A 20255-nucleotide genomic window follows, 5' to 3' on the forward strand; every position below is an offset into this window, starting at 1 on the left:
ATTTCCTAGCAGTAGTTCAACACATCACATATAGTGTTTCATAATTTAAAACCAACACGCTTGGCTTGAAAAGCGTGCTTATTTTCCGTTTTCTTTATTTTTCTTTTAATAAACAATGTTTGGTTTGTTATTGTTATCTAAAATATCTGAAATAACAAGTCCCTAAATGGATGTTTAAATGTGGCTTACAAATCCAAATGTCATCATATTGCCAGTAAGTAACAGGAAATGAATTCCTGTGAGATTCAGATAACAACGTGACACAGTCTGCATCATAAAACTGCTCTAAATTCAAACAGCAGTTTGCAAATTAGTAACTTCCTCCCATCTGACATTTTAGTCTGTAAAGTCACTGTGCTTGTGGCCGCCTGGTATTCCCCCAACTTTTGGCCCAAAGTCCTATAACCAGAAACAATTTATGCACGCTTTTTTTCCCTGGCTACAATCATTCTGCATGTATAATATAATATAATTATACATAATACTAATATAAAGGTAATACACAAACTGACAAGAACCCCTCATATTATATAAATAACATAATATTACATTCCTTTATATAAAACTACTGTTTTACTAGGGTCACTTTATGAGAAGTTTCAGTCAAAGAAAGCAGGAATTAAACGTTTTTGCCCGAAAGTGTCATTCCTTTTGTACCCACTAGATGGGCTAATGCTCAAGACAAGATAACACTACAATAAATCTGATTTGTAGCCTCACCTTGCCTTTAAATGTTTTTATTAAACACTATTCTATATATACTGGGCTTTTACTGTATGTTATGTTCAAAGAATACTACCACTTTTACAACTGAACTTGTCTTAGCAACTTTATTGAGATTCACACTCAAAACGGTCCAATTCATAGGCCAAACATCACACATTTGTATTTTCCATATAAACCGGGAATGTATCAAGTAAAGATTATGAAAGTGCAAATACCATTTCAAGGATTAGGTGCTTAACAATATAAAATCTGTAATGGATTACAAAATGTGCTTTCCCCCCCCCCCAAAACAAACAATAACCACCCAATTCCCCAAACAATAGCCTCGACACTCGAACGGTCTTTTGTCAAGAAAACATGATCTATTTTTATTATAATTACTTAATGCACAGCATACTGTCACATACAGGACAACTTTTGTCATTCACTTTTTTTTTTTGTCATGTTTGGACAGATCTATCATATGCTTCATTTGAACAGACATTAGCTCCACCTCCACCTTTGGCGACATACATTATTAGTCCGAAGAAATACTGCGATTTAGTGAGCTTAACCCATTCCGATCACACATAAGCTGTACATACAGAAAAATTCATGTGTGCACTCCCCCAAACTTTGACGAATGGAATGATTCCAAAAAACCACTTAACGGACAGGTTTGCCTTAATTTTCACTTCGAAAAGTTCACGCAGTGCAATACTGCATTAGGACATAAAGTCTGATTCAACATGACATCAAGCCCACAGTAAACCATCAGGCACCTGCTCAGTCAAACCCAATACAACGGCAAACCTTCAAGCTAAAATGGGTTATTCCATAGCTGAAATGTGAGCTAATTTTGTGCAAATTTTGCTTAAAACTTAGTGCTGCTGCGATTTAGCGGTTTTATCAGAAAAGTTGGGCAGGTGTTCACAATGAAAATTGATGCAAAACACTGTTAATTTGTTTTAAATGGCTTTAAACAATTATTTCAGCAGACACGTTTTAAGTAATAAGCAAATATTGAAAAGTGGCACTGTGTTATTACAGTTTGATATATATACATAAAAAATATATATATTGGCGTTTATTAATCTTTTTTTTTTCGTCATCACCAACTTTACCTTCATCTTCATTAATTTTTAAGGACATTCAATTTTAAATAAATAGAAAATTCATTTCCATAATTTACTGTCGAGAAATACCACAGTTAAATTAATCGTAAAAAAATCTTAATTGTGGGTGAGTTCCACCATATGTAGAAATGTAAATCTGAAGCTAAAACAGCTTCTGGCCATCACACTGAAAATGCCTTTGCCTCGACCGAAAGATTTATAGATGAGACCTCAGAGAGGAGAAAAGTGGTTTCGAAAAGTTCATTCATTCATTTCTATTTTTATCTGACATTTAAATTTGAGAGTTAGACTGTTTGAAATGTGGCCATGTGGAAATCACAAAGGATTCAGTTTCAGAATAAAAATGTTCTGATAATTTACTCACTCCCATGTCACCTTAGATGTTCATGTCTTTCTTAAGTCGAAAAGAAATTAAGGGTTTTGAGGAAAACATTCAAGGTTTTTTCTCCATACAGTGGACTTCAATGGGAACCAACTGGTTGAAGGTCCAAATTGCAGTTTCACAGAAGCTTCAAAAGACTCCACACGATCCCAGCCGAAGAATAAGGGTCTTACGTAGTGAAACAATTGGTCATTTTCTAAAAAGATATTAAAATGTATATACTTTTAAACCACAAATGCTTGTCTCACACTAGCTTGACTTGATGCATTACGTAATTGTGCTAGAAAGGTCACGCGTCTCATAGGCGGAAGTACTGACCCACTGTTTACAAAGCTAACATGCAAAGAAAGTCAAATGCCTTTTACAAAAAGTTGGAGGAGAAAATGAGGTGAAGTTTTTCTTCGAATCGGTGTACACTGATGAAGAACCTTTCCAACATGACTATGTTATGCATGAAGTCGTAGACGTGCATAACAGAACATTTGTGGTTAAAAAGTATATACATTTTTATTTTTTTAGAAAACAATTGATCATTTTGCTAGACAAAACTGATGAAACTGCATTGAAACTGTTGGCTCCAATTGAAGTCCACTATATGAAGAAAAATCCTGGAATGTTTTCCTCCTAAACTTTAATTTCTTTTTGACTGATGAAAGAAAGACATGAACATCTTGGATGACATGTGCGTGAGTAAATAATTTTTATTTGGGAAGTGAATTAATCCTTTAAAACAGAATGAACAGTATCTGATTAAATATAGACGTATTTAATCCATAAATGTGTCTGAGTTCATTATTTCATTCTTTTTTTAAATAATTGCTTTAAAAACAATCTGGGGAGAAGGGGCCAGAGGCATGCTAAAGGACAACCGAACATGTATAAAAATGTCTTTTTAAAAAACATTGAGCTCAGTTTGCTTAATCGCCACCTGAAAATACAAGTACGATGTATATTGGAACTTCCCACACTCTGGGCTCCGAGCGCAAGAGAGCGGCTATAAATAAAGAGAAGTTTCACAGAAAAGGCACTGTGATAAGTTGCAAAGACAAAACGTTTTCCAGATCCGGCGCGGCGCTTCTGAACCGAGTTTAACCCCGCCGGTACTTTCCGTTCTAATTAACCGAAATGACGGATTACAGTGATTACGTTTGACCAGAAAAAGAAAAGTCGACTGCAACTAGAATTACTGTTCTTTTAGTTTCTGTGATTATCAGCCCTGCTCATCTGAGCGTGACGCTGTTGTGTACTTCTCTAATACTACACGTCTAGTTTAAAGGAAGGATAGTGTACTCAACAGGGCGGCTAGGCCCTCAGCAGCAGGCACAATCAGCACACCATCCGCTCGGCGTGTGCTAGCCAGTGTTTTTTTGGCACCTACAGTATCTTTTACATCCTTTTAAATCAGGCAAACTCACACCGAATACCTGTTCTATACAGCAGACTTTTCTGACTACCTCACTTCCTGTCCCCACTTTCTGGACTCTTAAAAAGTGTTTAACACTCCAGGATCTGAACAAGTTTTTTTGTGAGCAAACAACACATGCCTCATAAGCACAAAGGCCTGAAACACACGAGTACTGGGCAAGTACTCAAAAACGGTTTCGATTTCTACATATCTGACAATACAAAGCTTCTCGTCATGATTAATCTTGTTCCTCGAGATCCGGCAGCTACTTCAAAAAAAGTGGCTTAGCTAGTCAGTTTTTCATACAAGGTGTACTTGACCCTCCCATTCAGAGGAGCTACTGCTAGGCTGGTCGGGGTCTGAGTCACATTTCGGGGTGTTGGAGTGACACGGGTTCAAGCCGCTTGGACTTTCGCCCAATTCGACGGACGAAGCAGGAGGTACCGGACACATATCGAGACCTACCAGGTCTAACTGTGTCGGTCTGACGGGCTCACGCTCTCCCGTGACGATACCGGAGTCAAACTCGTGCTCGGCCTCTCTATCACCCCCTGTTGTCCACTGGGGAACGGCGCCGTCAGCCGGCTCCGACGTCATCCTCGCCGACTGAGCGGCGAATTCACCAGCCGAAGGAACCAAACTGATATTCTGTGGATTCATGTCGTGAAACCAAGCCATGATGTTGCCTAGAAGGTTGGCGTTGTCTGAATTGAAATCGGAGGTTTCCATATGCCCCGGAGGAGCTTGGAAGGGGTCCTCAGTGGATTCACAGGAAGGATTGTTGAGATTGTCATAACGCAGAGGGACATTCTGGCCGCTGATATTACCGAGCTTCTTTAGGCTGTCACCCACCTCTAACAGCTCGGAGCTGCTCAGGGCAGCACGGGGCACGTCTATCCCGCACAGCACCGGATCCAGCCGTGTGGGCAGGGATGTTCCAATGGCCCCCAGAGAGGCTTCGTTTGCGAGGATCTCCTGAGCATCAATGCCAGCACCGCCTGCAGTCAGCCCAGACTCCTGCAGAGAAAGCTGGATGGCCAACAGGATATTCGGATCATCCTCGTCTAGAGAACTGTGAGGCTGAAAGATAAAAGATCAGATGTTACTCTAAGCTCTTCCGCCAGAGAACAAGTTAAAAGGGTCTCAACTCACCATGGGGAGACCCGGTCCCTGACTACCACCGATTTCTTGTGTGCCTGTAAGAGAAGACAAATGGAAAATGTTTTGTTTAGTCAGACTGCTAGGGCAGTTTTGCTGTCATTGATTACTCACCCTCATGTCGCTCCAAACCCATAAGACCTTCGTTCATCTTCAGAACACTTCAGATAGTTTTAATGAAATCCGAGTGCTGTCTGACCCTGCTTAGACAGCACTGCAACCATCACGTTCAAGGCCCATGAAGGTAGTAAGGACTATGGATGTCACAATTCTCAATATAATATCGAACCGTTCAGTACGACATCCACGGTTCAATACGCGCTTGTGAATTGCGGTTTTCGGTTTTGCATTTAAACAACTTCCTTGCTTTATTTCTCTCGGAATTTTCTGTGTGTGCCCGCTTATTTTGGAAAAAGCAACACACACAGAGCATCTTCCATTGTAATGACATGCAATGATAAGCCATTCTAAACCTGTTGTCCAACAAAAGAGTTAGATGATGTGGATTGTTATCACAGAATGGAGCAGACAATAAATTCTATACTCATATTCTAGGTCGATTAGAAATGGCTTATGAAAATACACAAGATGGCTTGAAGAACACAGATAAACCATATATTATTGCAGACGAGCGTTTATTGTCCTTACATTTCATCGTTCAAAACATTTAACGTTATATCTTGTTTTTATTCATTTACAGCAACAGCGCTGCCTTTATCCATATTAGAGAAGCTGGAACGCAATGTCATCAATGATGCTTCTTTGACACATATGTGGATTTTCTGCACAAGGGCGCCCTCTGGCATCCAGTATGAATGAAATCCATTCTATTCTTAACAGAGTACATGTACAGAGGTTTACGGGAGAATTTTGTTAATTTGTTGCAAAAAAAACCCCACACTGAAGTGGCAAGATATCAGAACTGAACTGAAAACAGTGTTAAAAAACCGAGGTACGTATTGAACCGTGGACTAACTGTATTGTTGCATCCCTAGTAAGGACATTGTTAAAATGCTCCATGTGACATCGGTTGTTCAACCGTAATTTTATGAAGTTATGAGAATACACGTCTGCTCCATACAGTGCCAGCAGGAGTCAGATTTCACTGATCATGTGAAGAGAGGCACTTTTAGTGCGAGTGCGAAGGTGCGTGTGGCAAAAATTACGAGAACGATGAGGAAACAATGGCAGACGGAGGATTTGGTTTTCAATCTGAAGTAAAGTAAGGGTGTGTTCACACTTGTAGTTTGGTTTGTTTGGTTCGGTTCATTTGGTCCGGACCAAAAAGGAAAATGAAACATTTGGTCCTGGTCTGTTTAGCGTTCACACTGGCATTTTTGACAGCGAACATAAAGATACCGAACCTAAAGGCATAGAGATATGTTCACAACCTGATTGGTTGGGTTGAATGACGTATATTTTGTGATGGAACTCAGCGAACACTCTAAGCAAAAAGAAAAGGTGCTTTCAACCTAAAGCTTAAAGCTGCTTAAAGCCGAATACACCTAATGCCGTCTGCTGGACTAAGCGCACTCATTGTTGCATGTACGACTTTATTTTCACTACCTGCGAACTCACAAAGAGCTCATATAAGGCACTTTACCTCCTCGTTGCTCCATGTTTGCCCTCTGCTCATTTTGTTTTGGATACACTGCTTGTTACCTTTGTGAAATCATGTTGCATAGTGTCGCATCTTGTCATTACTTCCTGTTTTTGGTTAGTTTAGAAGTGTTTGATCCATGTCATATTCATATTTCATTCGAACCGCACCAGGGTTTGTTTAGAAGCGGAACAAGACCCATCTTTTTAGCAGTCTTGGTCCCCTTGTTTGGTGCACACCAGGGTTCGGATGGCAGCGTTCACACTTACTCAAATGAACCGCACTAACAGAGCAATCGCGTCAGAGTTCACTTTAATCGAACCAAATATGACAAGTGTGAATACAGTGTTTGCTAAGTGTTCTGTAATTTATTAGTCAGTATATAATACAGGATGTGGTGTGTGCCATGTCTCATCTTATTCGTTTTTGTTAATAAACGTTATGTACGCTAGTTTTTCTTTGTAGCCTACTGGTTTATTGTTGTAGTGCTTTTTAATTAAGCATAACAATGAATCCATCTTTTGTTTTAGTGTGTATTAATGTAAGCAAAACAGACAATTATCTCTTTTTTTTTTTTTTTTTGTAAAATGTGACAAGATGTGAATTCGAAAACTAAAGCATCGGAGGCCCGGCTCATAACATAGCAAAAGAGGAACTCCAATTCACAAAATTCAAATCACAAATAACACTACCGATGAAAAAGAACGGGTTTAATGTTAACCACTTTCGTTACCACATAACTAAAAACTACGATAAAAAGTTCATCAGCATGCATTGATTAATCCCATGTTGTAGCAAAAAAAAAGTGACCAAATTACGTGCTTGTGCAACCATCTGAGAAAGTTAGTTGCAAAAGAGCAACCAGTAGGAAGAATGAGTCTAGAGCCCTGAAGTGAGAAAGATGGACAATCTGCGTCAGAATCTACTGATTCCTGTGTCAAAACTGCCACATGCATGCGTCATGCTACTCTTGTGAACACACGTCGAAGACTGACACAGAAGAGACGAAATTGTTGAATGAACTTGTTAATTTTGTTTTCTCGTATCTTCATAACATTACAGTTGAACCACTGATGTCACATTTTAAGGATGTCCTTACTAGCCTTCTGGGCCTTGAACGTGTCAATTTCATTTGTGTTCTGAAGATGAACAAGGTCTTATGGTTCAGAACGACATGCGGGTGAGTAATTAATGATAGAATTTTCATTTTTTGGTGAACTATCCCTTTAAGAAACTTTAACAAAGATTTAACTGTATTGAATGCGCACTCACAGTGTACTTTAAATCTGAAACAACGAGTAAGAAATTCACCCCACAACATTTATATTCCTCCAAAAAAAAGTGTAGACTGCAAAAGAAAGTGGTGATAAATAGGTTTACAGTACAATAACTGCTGACTGCAGTGTGCAGGGGACTTCACTTGCAGCTGCTTCAACTACGGAGCACCACAATGCTTACATGTAGCAGCAAATATGGGCACCAGACTGAAAACACATTCATAAAACGTACCTAAAGTGCTGTGGCCTGGGTCATCGGGGTCGGGTGTGTTGCTGCGGAGGCTGGCCATGTCTCCTCTCCTGCGCTGCCTGTGTCTGCGTCTGTACTGGAACTCAGCATAAGCCTACAACACAAAACCGCACACAACAGCATTTCAAAGCTGCTTCAAGAGGAGTACCAGCATTCCCACTGGACCCTGTGAATAAAAGTCAGACTCTCAGAGGAACCCTACACCTCACTACAGGAATTCTGTTGTGCGGCAGCATCAAAGTTCAGAGCTACTGGTGTCGTCATGTCAGAATAACAGACAGACGCTTTGAGTAAGTCAAAAAAAGCCTTTTAAAGGAATAGTTCAAAAACAAAAATGAAAATAATGGCATTATTACTCACACCTTCTCATTCAAAATATTATTAGTAATGTATAAATATCACACAAAGACTTTAGAAAATGTATATAATATAATATAATATAATATAATATGATACAATATAATACAATATAATATAAAGATTACTTTTATAATATTTTTAAGCATCACAAAACTAACATTTTACAGTATTTTATAAAATCTTGAAACTATGATATTGTAATATATTTATTACATAATTTATGCTATATTCTAATTTCTCTAAAGCATTATGACATCTTAAATTTAATATGGAATACTTTTATATTTTTAAGTACCATAAAAATATATAAATTATATTATATTACATTACATTACATTATAGTATATTATAGTATATTATATTTTATATTATATTATATTATATTATATTATATTATATTATATTATATTATATTATATAATATATATTATAGTATATTATACATTATATTATATTATATTATATTATATTATATTATATTATTCTATATTATATTATATTACATTACATTACATTACATTATATTATATTATATTATATTATATTATATTATATTACATTATATTATGACTCATTTTATGGTATTTTTAAGTATCACAAAAACTAACATTATATTATATTATGTTATAAGATCTTGAAACTATCGTATTATAATACATTTATTATATTATTTATGCTATATTCTAATACTTCTAAAGCCATATGACTTCTCTATCATGAAAATGTAATATAATATAATATAATATAATATAATGTAATACAATGTAATATAATATAATAATATTAAGACTACTCTTATGGTATTTAAGTATCACAAAATTTTTATTTTATAATCTTTTTATAATCTTAAAACTGTGATATTATAATATATTCATTGCATTATTTATTCTAATTTATTAAAGCCATAATATGACAGCTTAAATTTAATATGGAATACTTTTAAGTATCATAAAATGACATTATATTATATTATATTATATTATGATCTTGAATCTATGCTATTACATTTATTACATTATTTATGCTATATTCTAATTATTCTAATGCCAAATGACAGTTTAAATTTAATATGGACTGCCTTTATATTTTCAAGTATCATAAAAATATAATACAACATAATATAAAATAACTTAACATAACATAATATAACGACTACTTTTATGGTGTTTTTAAGTATCACAAAACTAACAGATTATATTATTTTGTAATATCTTGAAACTATTATATTATAATATATTTATTACATTATTTATGCTCTATTCTAGTTCTTCTGAAGCCATGACAGCTTAAATTTAATACGGACTAATTTTTATTTTATGTATCATAATATATAATATAATACAACATAATATAATACAATAATATGGACTGCATATAACATTTTAAATGTCCTTAAAGCTTTAAAGCTCCAAACTCATTCATACTAACTGCATGGAAAAAAGTGACCAGCATTATTTAAAAAATTCTTCTTTTATATTCCATGAAAATAAAGAGACAAACAGCTTGAAATGACATGAGGGTGAGTAAAAGATGCCAAAATTTTCATTTTTTGGAGAACTAATCCTTTAAGCTCGTCGAATCATCTACATATCCAAACAGTCTGACACTCTGTAATGAAATTTACTACAAAACCAACAAGAGATAGCATTTCAGTGTATATGTGTCATTATAATCTATTTAAAATTTAATCACCAATCATAACTGATGATCTATACTGCACTTCTTTAACTTTAATTTCACCACAGGTCGACAAACTCCCAAAAATTAAAAAGTCTTACATCTAAACCAAATTGAAGCTGCATGCAGTAAGCATGCAATAACAAATAAAACAGCAAACTAAAATATTAAACAATGTACATTTAGGAAAATCATTCCTGAGAGGTACCGCTCAAGCATCAATGATAAAAAAGTTGAATAAAGTGCGTCACTATTATTCCTCTTTCTACAAGCCATAAATCCAGAGCAAAATGAAACTGCGCCATAGCCTGCATACATGATTTCAAAAGAAGAGCAGCGACCAGCAATACAGGCTGCTGAAGTGGTGGCCTGGTTCACCTTGGAACGTCTGCAAAAACGCATATTTCGTGACCTTTCATGAAACAGTCAAAGCAAAAAGCAGAAAACTGCCTTTTGAAGTTACAACACCAAAGGCATCTTTTAGAAGATCATGTCGGGATTCATTAACGGAAAAGAAAAAGCTCCCGTTAAACGTTAAAACGGCATCAGAATTCTTGAGTACACAGCAATCGTTTGAAATACTGAACAGCGGCAATAGAGAATGAACAGAAAGAAATAAACCATGCGACCAAAAAAAAGTGGACAATGACATTAGTGATGGAGTGTACATGATAGGTGCCATTCCACTGTTTGTTTAGCCGTTCCTGAGATGGGATCTAATGAGGATTCTTTAATACCTGCGGATGGCTTCCTGTATACTGACAGTGCTCTCTCGGATCAATTCCCCCGAGAAAGGCATGATTCCTCTGGATCTTTAGATTAGAACAAAATAGCGGTACACTGTTTAACATTACAGGTCTCACACATTCACAACTGCTGCAACAGGACAACATCTTGTTCTACAGGCCGATATGCACTGCCAAAACTTCAGGCACCATACACCAGCTAACTAGATTTAACAAAGACACTCTTTAACAAACTATTCCCAAAACAAACCAAACAAAAGAGTTACCTCGGGAGAAGCGAAACCCAAGTACTCCCAGTCCCATGTTCCACCAGCAAAACTGTAAACGCAAACAAAAAAGTAGGTTCCATGTGATCCTATAAACTGTGGGGCTGCAGGTGCAGTTGTGTTACAAATGAAATGTCGCTCTTAGGAAATATAATACTACTGTTAAAATACAGCAGTAAATCAAAAGCGGTCTGTAATTGAGGAAGAGGCTCTTACCTGCGTCGAGGGGCTTCGGGTGAATCATTGGGCGCCACACCTCTTGCCACGGAGGCAAGAAATTCCTGCCTCTTTTGCTGCACCAGGCAGGCAGCGCGAATGATCTTATGACGAGGTGTGCGGAGGTAAGGCCGGTTGACTTTCTGTGCAAGATCTTCTGTCACCATTTCCAAGTCAGTCTAACAACAGGAGTAAGAGTATTAAATGGATAGGTCACCCAAAAATAAAAAAATTACCCCAAGATTTACTCACTCTTAAGGCATCCTAGGTGTACTTTCTTTTTTCAGACAAATCCAATCAGAGTTATATTATTAAAAAATCTCTTGGCTCTTCCAAGCTTTATAATAACAGTGAATGTTGAGATTTTGAAGTCCAAAAAAGTGCATCCATCCATCATGAAAAGTACTCCACACAGCACAGAGGGGTTTATAAAGGCCTTAAGAAGCAAATCGATGTGGTTTTGTAAGAAAAAAATCCATATTTAAAACTTTATAAACCGCAATCTTTATTGAGCTTCAAAGTCTTGACCCCCATTCACTGCCATTATAAAGCTTGAAAGAGCCAGAACATTTTTAATATAACTCTGTTTATGTTTGCCTGAAAGAAGAAAGTTATATACACCTAGGATGGCTTAAAGGTGAGTAAATCATGGGGTAATTTTGATTTTTGGGTGAACTATCCCTTTAAGTTGTCACTAACTCAGAACATATACAGTTCAGGTCATTTTACCAAAATAAGAGGGATCATACAAAATGCATGTTGTTGTTTTTTTTTTTATTTAGTACTGACCTGAATAAGATATTTTACATGAAAGATGTTCACATAGTCCAGTTTGCATAAACTTGATTCATAATACTGTGTTGTTACCTGAATGATCCACAGGTTGTTTTTTTTTTGTGATATTTGTTCATGAGTCCCTTTGTTTGTCCTGAACAGTTAAACCACTTCTTCAGAAAAATCCTTCAGGTCCCACAAATTCTTTAGTTTTTCAGCATTTTTGTGTATTTGATCCCTTTCCAACAATGACTGTTTGATTTTGAGATCCATGTACATTTTTCTTATTTTGCCTAAATATTTTTTTTTTCATTTAGTACTGCCCTTCAGAAGCTACAGAAGATATTTGCATGTTTCCCAGAAGACAAAATAAGTTAAATTTACCCTGATCTTCAAATTCAAAAAGTTTTCAGCCCCCCCAGCTCTTAATGTATTGTATTTCCTTTGGAAGCATCAGTGAGCGAATGAACCTTCTGTAATAGTTGCATATGAGTCCCTCAGTTGTCCTCAGTGTGAAAAGATCGATCTTAAAATCATGCAGTCATTGTTGGAAAGGGTTAAAAAAAATTGAAATAAAAAATTTGTGGGACCTGAAAAGATTTCTTTGAAGAAGAGCAGCCAATTTAACTGTTCAGGACAAACAAGGGATTTATGAACAACTATCACTAAACAAAAAAAAAACAGCTGTGGATCATTCAGGTAACAATACAGTATTAAGAATCAAGTGAATGTAAACTTTTAAACAGGGTCATTTTTATAAATTCAACTATTATTTACATTTGCGGATTATATGTAAATGTATTTTATGTGAAATATATTATTCAGGTCAGTATTAAATAAAATAAAAAAAAAAAACATGCATTTTGTATAATCCTTCTTATTTTAATAAAATAATTAACATTTTGCAGATTCTGCAAGGTGTACATAAACTTTTGACCTCAACAGTGCCATACCTAGCATCTGTTATACTAACCTGCATAAGTTCAAATATTTCCTTTTTTGTGCTTTTGGGCTCCAGAAAGAACCCGTAAGGGTAAGAGCACTTGAGAATACGACGAGTCTTAAGTAGTTCATGCACTGCATCTTCAATGAAAGTAGTATCTGGAGGGCCACCTTCTCCTGAAATAACAGTAACACATTATAGGAGTTAAAATCTAATTTAAAAAGTCTACAACACCAAGTATTAAAATTGGATGTATTGCTAAATGTAGAAGGAATCACTTTGTGAATGAACAAGTAAGTTTAATTCTCTATCGAGTATTTCCAGACGGTAAATTATACAAGGTTAACCATGCATTAACATAGCTTAGAAATAATTTATTAACATTGATTACATAAGTGTGGTTTTGCATCTTACTTCCACTCAGAACTTTGCTCAGTTGTTCCATCTTGTCTTTGGCCGTCTTAAGCAGGCGTTCCTCCAGCTGTAGTAAAAGATAATGCAAAAAAATCTCATTTGCCTCTGAGTCATCATGTCAGACATTTGGCACAGACTGCCAAATGTCTGTTTACTGACCATGATACATAAACCGCAGGTAAAAATGAAAACGGTAGTTGCTCGCTTTAAATGCTATTCACACAATCTCTTCTAGCCAAGGTTTTTTTTTTTGGCCAGACACAGCTGCACTGGGACCAGACTTCCTGGCATTTAGTAGACAACTATGTAGACTATGTCAAATCAAGCAGATCTTTGTAGATTTTTTTTTACCTGGTAGCTGTGCTCATGGTTTTTAAAGCGTGTGTAATAGTGCATGAAGCGATCCAATTCCTGGAAGTTCTTGTGTTTCTTCTCAGCCTGGAGAAAACAAAATAAACAAACAGAAAGACGAAAAACATTAGGCGTGTAAACGTGAAGGCACAGCCATATTCAGTTCCGAGATCTTTTTCTTTCTTCATTATTAAAAACTCTATAACAACTCTTACTTTATTCAATAAATATATAAACAGACAAAACAGCTTGGGCATGCATGTAAGTATATGTACCTCAACGGTCATCTCTTTAGACTGCTCCTCCACTTGCTGAATGACCTCATAGCGTGTGCAGCGGTAGTAACCGCCTGTAGAGGAACTGTGTTTCTTCCACTCTTCCAGACAGATCCAACAGAAATCATACTTGCACTGTACACACATACATTCTTCATTAACAACACCTACATTAAAAACAAATTATTTGTCTACTTTGATGATGTCACTAGCAAATGCATATAGCAGTCTAGCAGGCAGCATGCTGGGAGTTGTGGGATTCTGACAGCAAGGATTATGTGTGTTGCTAGGAAACTATCTCTCACTTTTTTTTAATTTTTGGAGTGCTAGTATTTGCAATATCTTTTCCTGTTTAGTAACCTTGTTGCAGGATTATCAAGATTGAATTAACAGTAATGTATTCGTTCCTAAGGCACATACACTTTTTTTTGTTCTTTAATCAGAGGCATTTATAATGATTTCCTCATACATTATTTTTAAAGAGGTCATATGATGTGATTTCATGTTTTCTTTTGTCTTTGGAGTGTTACAAGCTGTTCGTGCATATATAAGATCTGTAAAGCTGCAAAGTCTCAAACCCAAATAGATGTTCTTTATAAAAGTTAAGACTCGCCTTCCTAAAACAGCTCATTCAAATACGCCCCCATATGTCCGTGTCATGGTGTGTGGGAATATTTGCATAACACCGCCCAAATGTTTACGCAAATAAAGGCGGCGTAACTTATTCTGGCTGTAGTATTGTTGCAGCCGTCGCGATGTTGTGTTTCGTGGTGAAAGCAAAGGTACTTTGTTTGCCATTCCAAATGAGTTCACAACTAGAAATCAGTGGTTAAGTTATAATTACAATACTGTTCCAGAACAGTACAAAGCAAATATTCAAGTGTGTGCAACGTAATTTACGGAAGCCTGGGAGAGTAGCCTACAATGCCGGCTGTGCACACTATGAAGTGGGGCAATTCCAACTTTGCAAGAACAATCTGGTGCTTCTGACTCACAGCCTGTAAGTACATTTTCATATGCAAAGAATTTGCTACTGGCTAGTAGCACGTGAGTTTTGAGCAGTGTAGAGTAGTGCTTGTTGTAGTAGTGTTTGTTGTTTTTACGATCACAAATGCAGACATAGTTAGGGTTGGGTATCATTAGAATTTTATCAATTCCGATTCTGATTCTGCTTATCGATACCGATTCTTTTCGATTCCCAGTTTCAATTCCAATGTGAATAAAAGATGATATCAAGCATATTTATTCTGTTTCTTTTTTGCTAAACATTTAGTTGCAGCTGAATACCATGAACAAAAATCAACAGGCTACATAAAAAGATTCACTTAAGAGCTGTTTGCAAAATAGAGTTGCGTGATTCTGGATAAATTGTGTTCTTCTTGTCGTTTTTTTAAATGGAAGTTGTGGTTCTCTTACGATTCCGAAAAAAAAAAAAAAACATTGCACAAATAAACAAAATCACATGTAGGCCTACTTTATAGGTAAATGATTCAGTGATTCACTCAAGATTTAGGTTCATTACTGGATGAATCAGTGTTTTTGAATGAATGATCAAAGACAAATACATTATTAACAGCCCCCTTTTGTCACCTACTGGCATAACAACGTAATCGATAAATCATCAACATTTTTTGGAATGTCAAATTAACTTTCAAAAGGATGATTTACTCTATTTCGATCTCTACCGTGCATATCAAGAGTTTATATCCAGACTATGAACTTTTATCCCAGTACTTCTGATTATCTGAATGTTTGTAACACAGAAATAATGAACTGTGTGGTTGAAAATACTGTGAAACTGTTCATCTACATCATTCATAGAGCCTACATGACACTGCATGCTGCACAAAAGAAAGGTTGAGGAATCAAACAGATGAATCACTGTAATTTAGGAATAGAATCACGCTGGTATTTGAATTGTGTTTGTGGTCTTTAATGATCTGTTAACTTAAAATGCTTTGTCATATTGGTGGTGACACCTCTATTGCAACATGTTTAGCTTATCACAAATATTATACTTTGCTTTTTCAACTTCTGATCACAAGTGTAGCCATTCTCTGGAGCGCCATGCGCTTAGATTATCGAGCAAGGTCCTGGCAGATCGCTAGGTTGGGTCCTCACAGATGAAAAAAAAAAAAGGAACCACAAATAGGAATCGATAGGCGGAATTGAAATTTTAATTTCACAATAAGTATCCGAATCCTGACCTTAAGTATCCGATTCTGGAAGCGGAATCAATTTTCGATACCCAACCCTAGACATGGTGTTACGTTTACACAGCGCAACACAATGCAATGTGTAAAAAGACAGCACAAATCATTATAATCAGTAATTATGTCCTCACTAGATGCAACAAATGCCTCATTTATAATTATTTTTTTTGTTTTTATCTCATCGCGCCAGGACACGGCATCACAACATGGTAAGGGGCGTAACATTTCTGATACACGGATGAGGTATTCAGCCAATCAAAACGCACTGAACAGCTGGCTAATCAGAGCACACCATGCTTTTCAGAATGAAGAGCTTTGTAAAAATCGTTGTGTTTCCCTTGCAGAATCAAACAAAATAAGAGAGATCATACAAAGTGCATGTTATTTTTTATTTAGCACGGTCTTGAGTAAGATATTTTAAGTAAAAGATGTTTACATATAGTCCACAAGACAAAAAATAGCTGAAATTATTAAAATAACCCCCTTCAAAAATTTGGGAACCCTTAGTTCTTAATACTGTGTATGGTTACCTGGATGAAAGAAACACTATGCATTAAGAGCCAGGGCTGAAAACTTTTTGAATTTGAAGATCTAGACAAACTTAATTTGTCTTCTGGGAAACATGCAAGTATCTTCTGCTGCTTCCGAAGGGCAGTACTAAATGGAAAAATATGATATTCAACAAAATAAGAAAAATTTGGACATCTTCATCCCGTTCAAAGGTCTTCACTCCCCGGCTCTCAATGCATCGTGTTTCCTTCTGGAGCATCAGTGAATCTTTAAACCTTTTTTAATAGTTGTGTTTGAGTCTCTCAATAGTCCTCAGTGTGAAAAGATGGATCTCAAAAATCATAGTCACTGCTGGAAAGGCTTCAAATACGCAAAAGATGCAGGAAAATTGAAGAATCTGCAGGACCTGGAGAATTTTTGTGAAGAAGAGTGTTCAGTTTAACTGTTCAGAACAAACAAGGGACTCATGAACAACCATCAAAAAACAAAAAGACAGTCGTAGATCATCTAGGTAACCACACACAGTATTAAGAACCAAGGGTTCCAAATTTTTGAAGGGGGTTATTTTAATAATTTCTGCTATTTTTGGTCTTGTGGACTATATGTACACATCTTTATGTAAAATATCTTACTCAGGACAGTACTAAATTAAAAAATAACATGCATTTTGTATAATCTCTCTTATTTTGTTCACATTCACAGATTCTGCAAAGGGTTCCCAAACTTTTGCATGCCACTGTATATGGAAAATAATGTGTTTTTTCAACTTCAAAACGCGTAAACGCATTGCATTACACCAAATACACAAAATAATTTTCTTTTTAGCAACATCATATGACCCCTTCAATGATTTAACATCAGCCCACTGTTGGAGAGGCATAATTTATAATCTTATTCTTAACAATAGCATTCATTTATAATTGTCATAAGCCATAACAACAATAGCAATGCTTAAAACTGAATGCTTTCTAATAATCCTCATTGACCCTTCCAATCAGGTTTTCATCCAAAGTTCCATTTCTGACAGTCCTGATTTACTCTTTTCATGGCTCACAGCCATACGGGCACAATTCCATCTTGGTTTACTTCCTACTGGAAGATAATATTTCATCTCTTTTGAGAAACACAACTCTTCCACTCAGGGTGTCCCGCAGGGCCATGTTCTTGGCCCTCTCGTTTTTATAATCTACCCCCTTTTTTTATTTGTCATATCACCAGCCATCATGGTCTCAGTTATCACTCCTTTGCTAAGATTTATTTTACCACCTGTTTTGATACACACCCTCCCACTCATTTCAGTCAGTGGCACTGGGAATTTTCTTAAACTTAACACAAAGGAGATTTAAAAGTAAACGGGCCGAAACTCAGATTTGTTCACTGATTTTTAAGGTTTTTGTCAATCCCTTTCAAACTTCACTGGTATCACGTTTGACCCTTTGTTCACTTCCAAAGTTCACACCAACTCTCTTGTCAACCCTGCATACCACACCTCTGAAAAACTCCATTGGGACTCCACCCCATACTTAACCTGGCATATACATGAATCTATTATTATAACTTAAATAACCTTGGCACATTGCATGTGGTTACAGCCCTCATTCTTCTGAATGGGAGATTTGCAGTTGGCACAGGGTTTGGAGTTGGTGAGTAACCACAGGCAGTTGGCAGCATCTTCATACGCCTCACTTACACCTGCCACTGATATGGAAAAAGACAGAAATAAAGTTGCTTGAGGTCCAAATCCATTTTTGGACAGGTAGGAACAGTACTTCAGGACATATAACTAAGAAGTACAGCAAAACAAGCTCACGTTCTTCTGGTTTCATATCAGTGACTTTCTGAAGCCACATCTTCCAAGTTTGGCAGTCACATGGTTCATGGGCCTCTCCTTGGCACTCCCTGTGGGGAGAAACACCAGCGTGACGTCAAGACTAAGAATGAAGGAAATTCCATTTCTATTGAATATTTTATTTGAATTCCATGCATTTTAGTTGTTGGTAGTGAATGGCTTTTGGGGATAAATATGTGTCAAAAATGAGTAAAAGATTAACCTATGCTAACATATTAACGGTGTAATGTAACAAATTTCCAGGTTCAGGAGTTTGTTCTAGTTTAACATTTAGCATTGTATTTTCCCTGACATCCACTACCCAGTTAGGACAGAACGGTGAACTACCAGTTGAGAACCACTGAAATAAACCACAGACTGCTGCCCACATACGCCTTTAAACGACAGCTTCTTTCGTATTAGATTCAATCCATATTCACTCAGACAGATAAAATGTTTGAGAGAGGGGAGGGTGTTTTGCCTCAAATGTAATGCTCAGATTTGGCACAGGCAGTGATGAGATACGAGCCCACTGTGTGGGTGTGTGTATATGTCTGTGTTTGTGTGTTGGGGACATAAGGACCAGAGCTGTGGGAAAGAGAAACTCAGCCAGCTGCATCGCCAGAGACCACTATGTCCAGAACATACATACAAACACACGTTCTTCCTTCCTTCATTTATATATATATATATATATATATATATATGTACGTAAAGTGTGATCTTTTCGGCAATGTCTGTGTAACATGCTTTGCACTGCTAAAATACATGAATCGTTCAGAAATACTATTAATATTCGTTCTTTAAATCATGTAGTGAACTGGAGATTTTGTTCAGAATTACAAATTCTCTCTTCTGGTATAATGGCTTGAGAGATTTGTGTTAGTGACTGGCACTGACCAGCAGAAAAGATGGCCCTTGCCACAGTCCACAGCAGGGGCCTGGAGGCGAGGAAAACTGAGCGGGTCAGAGGTGCTGGCACCTGGCCCTTGTCCGGCCAATCGCACCGCTCTATCACAGCCAGCCCGCGGGCACCACCGGATGGCAGGATTATTCTCAACAAATGCCTGAGGAAAAAAAAGAAATAGAGTAAAGAGGAGGACGGAGAAAGAATGGAGGAGAAAACAAGTGAGAGAGGCATTTAAAATGCAAAGCACTCCCTTTATTTATTTAATATGTGGCTCTCTGCATATACATAACTGTGTACTTAAAAAATTTACATGGCAACATGCAACTTTTATCTCACACCCTTTGTTTTTTTCTAAACAACACGGGTTAGAATAGTGAATTCTTTACTTAATGGTTTCTGGCTATAGTGAAATGGCCTTGAATGACTTCAGTACAAATTATAAAATATTAAATTTAAGCAAGAAAATAGAATCATTGGTAATTAGAACAACAAACCAGTAAGAGATAAAAAAAAAAAAGCTAGATGAGAGGTAACTTAAAATAAAAGTTAACTAGCTGCTGAATAACATTAATAATACATAAACTTATATTGTACTACACTATTTTTCAATAGTTTGCGGTCTAAACATTTTTAATGTTTTTGAAATAAGTCTCTTATACCCATCAAGAGTGTATTCATTTGATCCAAAATACAGTAAAACAGCAATATTGTGAAATTATTACATTTAAAATACTTGTTTTTTATTTTAATATATTTTAAAATGTAGTTTATTCTTGTGATGGCAAAGCTGAAGTTGCAGCAGGCATTACTCCAGTCTTCAGTCTCTCAGAAATCATTGTAATTCGCTGATTGGTGAAGA

General features: G+C 36.4%; 1 protein-coding gene across 1 annotated transcript in view; it reads right to left on the reverse strand.

Moving 5' to 3' along the window:
* Positions 1-816: 816 nt before the first annotated feature.
* ankib1b (ankyrin repeat and IBR domain containing 1b) overlaps positions 817-20255 on the reverse strand; it is a 37194-nt gene continuing 17755 nt past the window's right edge. The window contains exons 9-20 of the mRNA XM_051131110.1: positions 19387-19553; positions 18469-18557; positions 18226-18356; positions 13936-14070; positions 13661-13747; positions 13310-13376; positions 12926-13071; positions 11179-11357; positions 10963-11014; positions 7896-8007; positions 4781-4824; positions 817-4708 (exon numbers count right to left, since the gene is read on the reverse strand). Coding sequence (XP_050987067.1) covers positions 3929-4708; positions 4781-4824; positions 7896-8007; positions 10963-11014; positions 11179-11357; positions 12926-13071; positions 13310-13376; positions 13661-13747; positions 13936-14070; positions 18226-18356; positions 18469-18557; positions 19387-19553 — 1989 coding nt within the window. The 3' untranslated portion in view covers positions 817-3928. The remainder of the gene's footprint in view (positions 4709-4780; positions 4825-7895; positions 8008-10962; positions 11015-11178; positions 11358-12925; positions 13072-13309; positions 13377-13660; positions 13748-13935; positions 14071-18225; positions 18357-18468; positions 18558-19386; positions 19554-20255) is intronic.

The sequence above is a fragment of the Labeo rohita genome, chromosome 16 (genome assembly GCF_022985175.1).
Source record: "Labeo rohita strain BAU-BD-2019 chromosome 16, IGBB_LRoh.1.0, whole genome shotgun sequence".
NCBI classification, from domain to species: Eukaryota; Metazoa; Chordata; class Actinopteri; order Cypriniformes; family Cyprinidae; genus Labeo; species Labeo rohita.